General features: G+C 39.5%; 1 protein-coding gene across 2 annotated transcripts; it reads right to left on the bottom strand.

Annotated features, from left to right (window-relative positions):
* Positions 1-12,490, bottom strand: LOC126380272 (sodium/potassium/calcium exchanger 5). 2 transcript variants are annotated; one of them, XM_050029552.1, is made up of 10 exons: positions 12,294-12,490; positions 6,452-6,634; positions 4,183-4,370; positions 2,191-2,377; positions 2,002-2,067; positions 1,593-1,924; positions 1,349-1,511; positions 1,146-1,247; positions 922-1,043; positions 1-740 (listed from the first exon to the last, which is right to left on the bottom strand). In XM_050029552.1, the coding sequence occupies exons 1-10, from the start codon at positions 12,310-12,312 to the stop codon at positions 513-515; spliced, it is 1,590 nt and encodes a 529-aa protein (XP_049885509.1). In that variant the 5' UTR covers positions 12,313-12,490; the 3' UTR covers positions 1-512. The 2 variants fall into 2 exon arrangements, with proteins under 2 accessions (XP_049885509.1, XP_049885510.1); XM_050029553.1 differs by lacking the exon at positions 12,294-12,490 and adding an exon at positions 11,940-12,072.
* Between the last annotated feature and the right edge of the window lie 496 nt (positions 12,491-12,986).

Raw genomic sequence — 12,986 nt, 5'->3', positions numbered from 1 at the left:
TATTGATATTTTAGTAAAAGTTCAAAGTGAAAAAGTACGATATCATCAAACGTAAAATATTACTTACTATTTATTATAAAGCAAGGAGGAAAATAATCCTACCTTAATAGTATTTCGAGATTCACGGAACTTATATCTATTCATGATGGATTTTTGAGAACTTCTCATTAAGGTTTAAATAAATTTTTGTTTATATCTATTAGAGCGAGTTCAAAATGTGCAATTTGTACACATAGTCTTTACTAAAATAAAAAATAAACTGTAATGTTCTCGTTATATAAGAAGTCAACCGAATAGAAGTGCGTTTGCGCTCTTGTGCCATACAGGTAAAAAGCATAGCTACACGTTTAACTTTGCCTATAGATTCATGGAGGTAATGCAAAGTCGAACTACTGTTACTTAATATCAGATTCTCATCAGACACTCTTGTTAGCGACACACATAACATAACAATATACAAGAGGCACCACGACCGCCATTCGCACTTGGTCATTACAGGTCCAGACACTAGCCTAGGATTTGAGTTCGGTTCTCTTGCACGTGCGCACGTTGACGGGGAAAAAGACATTGAGCTCGATGAGCGTGGCGAGCACTAGGAAGACGGCGTACATGGCGAGGCAGGCGCGCCCCACCGCCGCGTCCAGCTTGAACTTGTTGAACCAGAAAGTGAGGTACAGCATCAACAATGTCGACAGCAGTGAGATCGCCGAGTACTCCAACCCCATCGAGTTGATCTTCACCTGTTCACAACAAACAACATGTTACAATTTAACACTATCAATAATATATCGCCAGCGTTACAAATACAGTACTTTATTAATTCGCCAAGCATGATAACTTTCGCCAGCTACGATATTTAATAAAATTCGCATTAACAGTGTCGCTTAAACTAAATTTAATGAATACTAGTTTAGTTCTGACCCAGTAATTTCCTGGTTCGGCTGGTGTTAGCGATGCCTTGATGAGCCACGGCAAACCCAAGCACAATAGGATGTCGAAAGTATTCGATCCGATTGAATTGCTTATTCCCATTGACCCGTGACCTAGATAGAGTCAAAACGTACAAATTAATATAGTTACTCAATTTAGACGAACAGATGTAAAACAGAAAAAATTTAAAATAAGTAATAAATAAAAACACTTACCTTGTTTAGCTACAATAACACTGGATACAGCCTCCGGGACAGATGTGCCGGCAGCAAGAAATGTTATTCCCATTACAGAATCTGGTATCATTAATGTATCACCTATAATAAAAGTAGACAACATAAAATAAGCACCTAATGTATCGTTTTGCTACTCTACATTGAAAATAGGGTTCAGACATACTAATGACATATTGCCTTACCTATAATCGTTATCATCCACGCCACTATGTACGATAGTGATCCAATCCATACGATGCACATAATGAACGTCAACGGGAACCAGTTTTTGAAACGTGGCTTCTCGCAATCGGGTATTGTAAACAAAAATACCAAATGAATCGGCCAAGTTACCACCCACGTCGTCTGTAAAAAATAATTGCACCAAACTGTGATACATGCCGCCGACCAAATGTTTATTTTGGCATTTTTATTTTTATTATTTACCTTTGTAAGCCAGCTTCTACCTGAAGGCCACTTCCAAAGCGAATGCTCATATTCGTCTACCTTTTCTTTATTAGTTTCATCTACACTTGTTTGATTAACACCTTCATCCGGACGCGCAGGTTCACTATCATTCGTTTTGGAATCGATTTCAATGTTAACAACTTTATTAAGGTTTTCATCACCTTTCTCTGGGAGAGTTACGTCTGTTATGCTTTTTTCGTTTCCATCAGGATGTTGGGATACCACATTCTTTATGTTACCATTATGTTGATGATGATCTAAAGGCAAATCATTTTTATTCGTCGATGACGGGGGCTTAATGTCTTTAACATCTGAAAATATTTCTTATTAGTCAACATAGTCAACAAATGGAATATAAGTTTTATTTACTAAGGATATTGCTACAAACCGTTATCGAATGTATCTTGATTTTCTTCTTTTTTAGATAACATATTCCTGACACATTTCCAACTCCCTGTAAACAAACAATACATATTTATGTGTGATATTCAGTCAACAACTTTAAGAAAGTAAGTAAGTATACTTAGTGTTAATCACTGACCATAAAGCAACATGGGCCTCCAAGTCGCTGACGTACCTTTAGCAAAGCTCTGTATAGATTTGTCGTAATACATGATGCAAATGTAGACTCCGTATAACAGAACCAGTAGGAAGGCCTCGTACCACATGACGTATTCATCATGCATTATGCAGATGAGGATGGAGACAGTGATGCCGTACGCGAGGCAATCCCGCGTCAGAGGCCACCAGTCTAACGGCACTACCTAAAAAAAACGGTTTTATACTTAGTGCAGTATATAATATCCTAATTGGGGTAATCAGAGGTACATCCATCGCGAGATGAACTAAGTACCTACACCTCACGGAGCTTTCTATTAAAACAACTGGGGAGGCGTATCGTATCGGTTTAAACCTAGCATTGTACCATTTGTACACCAAAAAAATATAATAAGGCGATTTACACACGACACGATTGACGATAAAGCAGTCGTCAAGGTCGCATTTACTTGTATGTAACCCGTTGATGCCTAACACACGAACACGTTACGAAATCCGCGTCATGTGAGGATCGCCTAAGAAACAAAGGAGACATGTAACAAAAGATAAAGTTATATCCACTTGGGTTTTGCTATTTAACCGACTTAAAAAGAAGGTTTATCAATTTGACCCGTATGTATGTAATATTGTTGGAATTTAACAATTTATGTACTTATAACATGGTCTGTCGTATTCGAATGTTTCATAATGTAGGTAAGTACCTGGTTACAGACGTAAAAATATTTTTTGTGGTACCTACTCGAGTGTACAGTAGAAAAATAAAAAGTAAGTACTTAATTAAAAAAGCCGACTTCATAGTTTGAGAGTGCAATGCTAGAATCTAAATTCTGAAATAGGCGCAAACAGAAAGATATAAAGCATCATAGGTAAAGTTACCACAGTTTTCAGATAACTGCGGAAAGGTTGCGCCGAATTCAGAGTTTTTAACATTCTAATAACTTAAGTACTTTAATAATTTAATTATAGTTACAATGCTAATAAAATATATAACAGTCAAATTAAAAACCTACACTAAAATACATCAAAACACACAAATATATAAAAAAAACTCATATCAAACGTAAAAAGCCCTCCAGAAAGCGAGCCCCGCCTGAACGTACCCAATATGCTTGCAGCGTTGCCTCTCTGGACATTCTAATTATCTAATTATCTTAGGACATTCTAATATTGAACAAAATATTATTTCTTACGTTTTATTAGAGACAGATTTTAAAGTCGGTTTGTTTTTTACTAGATACGTTATTTATTTGTATTTTATTAAGTATGTTTGCTACATAACCATATTATTATGGTGTTTAGGGATATTGCATTAAAAAGTAATACGACTCCTTACTCCTCACCTAAGTTACGTTAGTATCTAGGAGTAGTATAAATAAACTAATCTCAGCTTCGAGACTGCTCTCAAGATCATATCAATATGACAGTTTTTATATAAAAACAGGGACTTGAGCATGATGTTAAGGACAGTCTCAGCTCAGATTAGTTTATTAATAAGTACTACTATAGATGTAAAACAACCGATTTAAAACGTTTTAAACAAAATGTTGCCATTTTAAACTCCAAACAAATCGTTTTAAACTGTTGAAAACTCGCCTACAACAATAGAAGAACTGTGTTTTAAACTTCATTACGGGCAATTTTTGATCATCTGACGCCATATTTCGTTTTAATTAGCTTATAGAATATCAATAGAAAGTACCCACAAGGGACCAACTAGAACTAAACATGCTAAGTATATTATTACACATTCTAAAATTCTTTACACAGTTTATACGTAAGTATTTCGTTATATCCCTAACTCGGTAAAATCAAAAAAATTTAGTAATAATTACATAGAAAAACATAGTCATCAAAAGCAGCCGTTTGAAACCGAAAAAAATGGTAGATTTCGGTTTTAAATGGCTTTTTTTCATTTTAAACGGATTGGTTTAAATGGTTTTAAACTGACCTTACATCTATAAATACCACCCTAAGTAAGTATACATTACAATTTGGACAACTAAACACTCACCATGCCAGCCCCTATACCGCAGCAGGCAGCAACAGCTAGAATGTTAAAGACGGCGGATCCTACGATAGTGCCGACGCCGATGTCTCCCTCGGTGATGAATGTGCCGATGACGTTGACGAACAACTCCGGCGCAGACGTCGCGGCCGCCATGAACGTAGCGCCCGCGACGTCGTTCGTCATGTTCAACGCTGAGGGAAATGTTTATTAGTTACTTACTATTAATTGTGTTGGGCTTCTTGATTATTGTAATGAAGAAAGAAACAGACAGACATTCCACGTACAAATCAAAGGAAAATAAATAAATTCAATATTGTCATTGAACTAAAAAGTATAACTGCAATAGATGGAGTACCATCGGGAACTATATTATATCTAGACCATTACAAGCCAGTCCACCCAATTGAAGTTCAAGATAAGTTATTTCCTGCAGATTATAATAAACTACTTTTAGTAAAATTAAAGTTTTCCAAAGTATGCAATTGTTGACCCTCTAGTTAAACCGACTTCAAAACAAAGGAGGCTATCAATAATCGTATGTATGAATAATATTAGGAATATTGTAAAAAATACAAAATATTCGTTAGTTATTTTATTCGCCTAAGTGAGTTTGACACTTGCGCCGAATTTCGCAGGTACATACATATTAATGTATGTAATTTCTGTCCACGTATTTCTCAGAAACTATACGTAAATCGAATTTCATCGAATTTTTTTTTATTGGATTATGTATCGTCCAACTTAGAGAAAAGCGCAAGTTGCATCAAAATCAGCTCCGTAATTTTAAAGATGTGGATTTTTTTTTATAAAAAATATTTTTATGGAAGAAGAACAGTGATCTCGTAGATATGTCGTTTGTATGAAGAATGTTCTTATCAGTGTTAGAATGCAACATGAAGCCGTTAGAAGTCATCTATGAACCGACTTCAAAAAAGGATGTTATTTAAAAGACCCGAATTACATAATATTCGTACATGTTAGTCAAAATGTAACGTTGAGATTATAAGAGTGTAAATTTCTCAGTATTTAGAAATCGTATTCAAGTAATTCTTATTGAATTAACAACTTAGGGAATTGTGCAAGTTTTATCTAGATCGGTATGGTAGTTTTCAAGTTATGGTCAAAATTCTACGACATGTGGGACTTTCCAGGGTTACGTTACAGCCAATCTAAACATACCAGGGCTTAGACCAAGAGCACGACCAAAAACAAGATGGGCGGATGTGGTCAAAAAGGACCTGTGAATCTGCAATGTCTCCGAGAACGACACGTCTGGTAGAGCGAAGTGGAAGAGAAGTACGAAGAAGGCAGACCCCACCATCAGATGGGAATAATAAATGCCAAAGAGAGAGAGAGAGTGGGACTCTCCAGGCCACGTTCCTCAATAAAACTATAGATGGCGCTGTCCAAAGCTGCCTACGTATAACCTTCTAATTTCATGGATTTCAGACATGTATTCATGCATATTTTATCTTTGTTTTTGGGTATAAAATGATGACTTTGTTATTAAATAAAGAGAAGCAATATAGATAACAACATAATTTTATAGAAAGCTGATCCCAATATCTCTCTGCCATTACATTTTATTTTTCAATAATTATGTACACGAACAATGAGAAAAAAGGTGATTGTGTCATGTCTAGAAAGTTCCTAATTAATAGGAACTTTCCGTTTCGAATCAGAAGAATGTCAAGGGTGTGTCAAACAGATTAAACGGATTATAAAGTAATGATACCCGTAAATATTTTTGGTGATAGGACCATTACTCGAGCTTTATAAAGTAAATGAAGAAAGTACTAAATTAAAAAAAATTAAACCGACTTCTTAAACTGGCTAATAAAAAGTAAGAAATACTTTGTTGAATACATTGTTAGGATCAATTCTGAAGGCGGCACAAAGAAACGCGGTCGAGATCAGCAATTTCAGCATGTTGTAGTGTTGTACCCGCAGTGGGGTATTACTGCAGGGTTCGAATGTTGTGAAAGTCACTCGGTTGTATTTTAATTCAAATCCTAACATCGTATCAAACAAAATATAATTTGTTAGCCAGGCTTTGAAGTCAGGAAGTCGGTTTACTTTTATTATTATAAATTAAATGACTAGGATCTTCTGGCACGTTATCATGATCGGGTCTACCACCGCATCCTTTAGAACATTGATGTACTATAGTAACACGTCATAAATGGAGAATGTAAAGAGATGGTGCACACCAGCGCCCTAAGTGTCATCCAAGTGCCAGAAGATCCTTGTCGACCTGTATAAGTGCGTATACCGTGACATATCCTGTCGACTGCGGGGACAAAGAACTTGTCGCACACGACGGCGAGCGCGATAAAGAGATAGATGGAGATGAAGGCGTGCAACACGATGGCCCCATGCTGGCGCTGCAGCTCCGTGAACAGACCCGCAGGGAAGTCATCGATGGCCGGCGGCGTGCAGTTGCGCGTGTACACCTCTGCAACACATAACAACATAAATAAACCTTTGCTTAAACAATTTTACGGTAACTACCGTAGAAGGGGAGGAAATTGTGGTAGCAATATTGCAATTTGACATTTGCGCATATAAAAGTAAATGCGCAATGCAAACAAATGTCAAATAGCAATATTAATTTCTTAGATGAATTGCTTCGATGTGGCCATTTCAACCCCCCAGTAGCTCAATTTCAGAGATACTTACAACTTCCAAACACGAACTCTACAAGTAAGTCAGAGATAGTTGGCCATAGATTTTTTAGACCCTATTGAAGAAAAACCTTACGCTTTACTGCTAATTGTTTTTTGTATTTAAACTATAATTAAATTATTTTGTGATATTAAACACAAAATTAAAAGTTTATAACGAGAGAAGAAACAATTTATAAGACAGAGAATTTATAACGAACGAATCAAAATTCTCCCGCATCGTACGCGCAAGGAATATTTTGCAATAGGGATTATAATAATAATGTCATATAAAACTGAAAATTCTGCCGGCGCGTAGCTAGGTAAGGCGGCAAAATTTTGGTATGCTTTTAACGTAAATAGGAACACACATATCACTGGTATATCACCTATGAAATAGAGGAACCCTTGCACGAATGTGCCAGGAAAACGTCTATTGGACTTCCCTAATTATAGCAAGTTGCGACTGCGACGGCTTATAGCCAGCGTGTCATCGCTCCCTCGCTTGTGAACTCAAATTAATGACTAAACTGCGATCACTTTTTAAAAAGCGAAAATCACGATTTGTGAGCTTGTAGGAGTTACGATTTTCATACAAATCTTGTGTACTTACTTAATGATTTACGGGTTTTACTATTATTGTGTATGTATGTTCTCTCCATATGTTCGGGCAGGTGCAAAAAAACCGTTCGTTACTTTTGGATTCCGTGACAGTAGTAATACCTACCAAAAACCCTGCTGTCCACCAAGAAGTCACTTTAGCTGTTAGCGTAGAGTCTACAGTAGTAACTAGCTGGACTTCAGTAATCGCGGTACTTAGTAGGTACTTACCTACACTAAATTCGTCTAGGGCAAGTACTAAAGAAAGAAAGAAAGAAAGAAAGAAACATTTATTATTTAGGACACCACAGACACGGATACTACGTCCTTGACTTTTAATTTATCCCTGTGCTTAGGTTACAGACAGGTGGATAAATTTACTATCTTAAGGATTTACTTTTTTTTCTCGAGAAGCTCGGTGGCGCAGCGGTAAACGCTCTCGGTCTGCGATTGTTGAAGTTAAGCAACTTTCGCAAAGGCCGGTCATAGGATGGGTGACCACAAAAAAAGTTTTTCATCTCGAGCTCCTCCGTGCTTCGGAAGGCACGTTGGTCCCGGCTGTATTAGCAGTCGTTAATAACCATCAATCCTCACTGGGCCCGCGTGATGGTAAGGTCCGATCTCCCCATCCATCCATAGGGAAGGCCCGTGCCCCAGCAGTGGGGACGTTAATGGGCTGATGATGATGATGATAAGGATTTACTTCATTCCTCCACTACTTGCTAGATCACATACATAAGTAGGTAGTAGGTGCTGCAGTCTGTCTCAGTATGTTTTTGACGTGATAAATAGTTAATTAATATTGTATATGTATAATACTACTCCAAGACATTCCACGTGAATGTTGAAGTGAAGATCACTTAACATTGACAGAGGTATGCTAGTCTCTTGACCAATACATATTAATTAATGATATAATGCTATTATATGTAAAATAACAACTTAAAGAACCTACCTACTCAATAACTGAAACCGGGAATAGCTAGCAGAAAGTTTGTTATAATATTAGAGATTTATAACAACGGTATTGCTTAGATGCGTATTTCGTAATGTAACAATTACGTTGGATGTGCTTGTAGGTACACTGGAAACACTGGGGAATACACAAAAAAACAAGGCATTTAAAATAATGTAGACATATATTTAAAGTGTTGCCAGTGATGACCTACGGCAGTGAGACGTGGCCGCTTACTATGGGTCTCGTGAGGAGGCTCGGTGTCGCTCAGCGGGCAATGGAGAGAACTATGCTCGGTATTTCCCTGCTCGATCGAATCAGAAATGAGGAGATCCGCAGGAGAACTAAAGTCACCGACATAGCTCGGAGAATTGCAAAGCTGAAGTGGCAGTGGGCAGGACACATAGCGAGGAGAACCGATGGCCGATGGGGCGGAAAGGTTCTGGAGTGGCGACGTGTCGGACGACGCTCAGTGGGTAGGCCCGCTACAAGGTGGACCGACGATCTGGTGAAGGTCGCGGGAAGCCGCTGGATGCGGGCAGAGCAGGACCGATCGTCGTGGAGATCCTTGGGGGAGGCCTATGCCCAGCAGTGGGCGTCATACGGCTGATGATGATGATATTTAAAGTAATCTAAAGCTCTTGCAAATAATCGTTTGCAACAGCCTTCGTGGTTAAGTTCCCCAGTTTACGAGGGCTTAAATTCCCCAGTGTCCTAGAAGAGGACGACCTAGAAGGATTTACATTGACTTAATTGGAGATGTTCTTAGAAATGGTTTACTACGATCTACTCTGAACCGGCGTGCGTGTATGAAGCGATTGATGAATGTGGAGGAAGCAAGAGAAGTATGTCAGAATCGAAGCAAATGGAAGTCTATAGTCTCTGCTTACCCCGGTGGGAAATAGGCGTGAGTTTATGTATGTATGTAAGAGGGCTTATGGAGCTTCTATCCCGTGAACGTTGACCCCAGTAGCTTATTTCAGGATCGCGAATTTCTAGAATGATCCCTAACCGCACAATGCACTTGTTAACCGGACATCTCATAAGAATACAGAGCGATGACAACGAGCGACCTCTTAGTTAACCTATATCGATGTCAATTGATTTACTATCTGCCTTATACAACGCGTAGATAACACTTACCTAATTGCCAATATCAAGGCACTCTCAATTTTTATCTTATTTCCCATGACTCCACCGGTAGTGCTAAGCAATAGTGCCTAGGGCAACAAAAGAGTTAAAGAACGATAAAGGAAATACCGCCACCATTGCTACCATTCGGTAAGCTAGGAAAATAAATGCAACCATTTGAGCAGACCACAGCAGAGTACCTACCTACGCGGGTTTTATTTCACATCTACATGTGCCCAGCAGGAATAGTTTCCCGGCAATGTTCCTGTTGTTAAAACTCTTTAATAGTAAGGACACTGACTACTTTTTTTCAATTATGCTTTTGATCCTATCTACTTTAAAGCTCAACACTAAAGCTCTTTTTAAAATAACTTTTGTGCCTTTTTACTGCCGGTAATGTTCCAACGTTACGATGGCACATCACTGCGTGTCATCATCTCCCTAGCATTGTCCAGTTTTTCACAGGGTCCGCTTACCCAACCTGAAGATTTGACAGATCCGGTTTTTTACAAAAGCGACTGCCTGTCTGACCTTCCAATCCGCGAAGGGAAAACCAGCCCAATACTAGTTAGGTCGTGTGACCAGGAGGTCGGAGCAACGAATTCGACAATCATTGGTTTAGGCCTATGCTTGATTTGAACCACAGCACATCACTGCGTGTGCCTTCTTAAAATCCTAAGGTACTGGTTCCCTGATTAAGTACTTAGCTAGTTAGGTTTTTATTGCACGAAGCGAAAGGTTAGGGCTCTCAATGAGTATACACATGACTTAACCGTACCTAAATTATACTTTATACAAGTTAGATGTAACAATTATCATTAAATATTGGGACGATATATAACTAAGAGGATTTATTGAATGATATACGTTGACCTATCGCAGCTACCACTTATAAAACAACCTTAAGATTGCAACACTTATAAACAAAAGTAGATTAAATTGATTAATATAACCGAATGGAAGTCCTACGCACTTCAAGAAGTTATCAGCAAGACTGTCGCAACCAAGCAGGCGTCTAATATTTCAAAACACAGCAAAGTCAAGAACCATAAACAGACAAATTGCACTAACTGGCATTAACCAGATTAACTGATTTGAGAAATACGCTGAGACCACCAATGAAGCCCGTGCTCAGGACGCTCATGACATAGGTATGTGCCAAATTGTGCGTGTCGTGCCTCGTTTAGACACTCGCACGTCTCCAAGTGCACTATGAAGAAAATTGACAGATCAAAGACGGCAGGAAGTCCGCATTAACGTCGCATAACTCGTCTTTCGATTAGCTACTCTCTCTGATGCTTCGAGGGCAAGACAACTTTATTTTGAGTACCTAGGTGGCATGAAAATACTCACAATTTGTATGACTGGTACTAATAATATCCACAACATAAATTAGACTAAGAGACGTGTAGAAGAAGTTAGGTAATTACTGCTTGCGGTGCCAAGTTGTAACTTGTATACTGTTGTTGATTTTAAAGCTATGCATTTTATTGTGTGTGTTCATTTGAATAAGGTCATTTTTGGCAGTGGCACTGGCAAATCACGTGAAGATCGGCAGCGCTCAACCTTGCTCGCTGACAGCCCTGAGATGACGACGGCCAATTGACAATTTGCGCGAGCACCGACCGGATGAGGCGCCGGGCCGGAGCTCATGCCTCCCCATATAACTTTAGGAACACCGGCCCAGCCGCAGTAAATCACTACGATAACACATTTACCTAACCACGCCGGCTTGTCTATCCACTGTCGACACATTTTAAGCCACAAGTGACTAAACAATTATGGTTAATTGAAGTTAACGATCAAGGATCGTTATTGACTATGAGCTAAAAATAAACGTATCGATGAGTGCAGGTCGAAGTCAATTACCTACTATAGAAGTACCGCCGAGCACAAATCATGATCGCATCATAAATCGTGCACATTGTTTACTTCAGCACTCCCAATTATAAAATTGAACCCACGATTAAAAATAAAAAGTTACCTTTACACAATCTACAATTTAAAAACATAATATCTCACGAACCCAACTATGTCTTTCAGGGAACGTGCTGTTACAATTGAGGTCTGGTATTTTGAGCACTTATGCAATAATCGACCCTAATGTGTACCCAGAAAGGCCGGCAGCTATTGTGGAGGGATCGTTAACCACGCCCGGTTTTTGTGAGTTTGTATCTAAATTGTCACAAGTTTAGCAGGCTCTCGCTTGTACTTATTAAACGATTCGATAACACACAATCGCAGGCGCATTGTTTGACGACTAGTTATTAACGGTTTATACCTACTATAGATTTCATTAAGTAAATTAATATCAACTTGCTCCTTGTAACATGTACAGGGTGTTTCAATATTTAATAAGAATCATAAAGATTCGGATGAAATATGGAAAAACTAAACGAAGTGAATCATACCTGAGGCGTCGTGCAGCATGGCGCGCTTCAATCTTCCATACTTACTTCCCAGGCAGGCCCGCCGCTGGCCGCGCCACCCAGAACACGTGCCACTACAATCACAGTCAACCACCGGCACTGGACGGCTGATATAATCTTCTTCCCCAGCTTTATTTAATTCACTTCGCAATAGTGAGTGACCTAGCCATTCACCGGGATTGGACGCACTTCCGACCTCCTTCGATGTAACCTTGCTGAGCACGCGTGCACTTCACCAGACCGGCAGCCCCAGGCGGGAACTTGCAACTCCCATCACCTCCATGGCCCAGCTCCTGATCCACGCCGTCCATAAAAATATAAGAGAATGGATCGTACCTCGTTCGGAGGTATTCATATTGACGTGGTGTTGAGTGGAGCGCGACGCAGGCGACCGGGGACGTCGCCACTGGCGTCCGAATGCCGCCGTTTGCGCTCAAACGGACATAATGGACCCGCCGGAGAGCTCGTCAAAAGAAGAATACGGGGCCAATTATATATTTCCATACAATACACGTACGTCGGGCGGCGCTCGGGCGCAGTGCGGGAGTGACTCCCAGCGAGCATCGTGCTCCACCGCACTCGCCTCTCCTTCGTCATTCATCACCTTACCATACATGCTTCACACACCGACCGATACACGTATTATTAAGTTAAACATTTAAGAAAACATATGAATATTATGAGTATACCCGTAGTAATTAAAAGCAAAATATAAATATATTGTAGTCTTCTGTGACCTTTGATGAAAACCTTCCTTTGCCTTTCATGTCATATTCATTTGAACGACGCAAAATATAAAGTTTATGATGGGGTCATGCAAGATCTAATCGTACTTAATTCGTAACAGGAGCCGTTGCGGCGGTACGGACCGTGATTTCAATAATCCGTCAGGTCAAACGTCAATTTATCGGCCCTTGCCTGCACGCCCGCGCCGCGCCGCCACCACGCCGCGCCGCGCGTCGCCTGCGTCCGCGCACTCGGCACGCGACCGCTACAATTACACTTAATTAATAAATTCGAGCACGAATC

Source organism: Pectinophora gossypiella, chromosome Z (assembly GCF_024362695.1).
Source record: "Pectinophora gossypiella chromosome Z, ilPecGoss1.1, whole genome shotgun sequence".
NCBI classification, from domain to species: Eukaryota; Metazoa; Arthropoda; class Insecta; order Lepidoptera; family Gelechiidae; genus Pectinophora; species Pectinophora gossypiella.
This window is presented reverse-complemented; position numbering and strand designations above follow the sequence as displayed.

Coding starts and splice junctions, on each gene's coding strand:
- LOC126380272 (XM_050029552.1), bottom strand. Junction 1,248..1,348: donor GTGGATGATAACGATTATAG/GTAAGGCAATAT, acceptor CTTTTATTATAG/GTGATACATTAATGATACCA. Junction 741..921: donor CCGAACCAGGAAATTACTGG/GTCAGAACTAAA, acceptor TGTTGTGAACAG/GTGAAGATCAACTCGATGGG.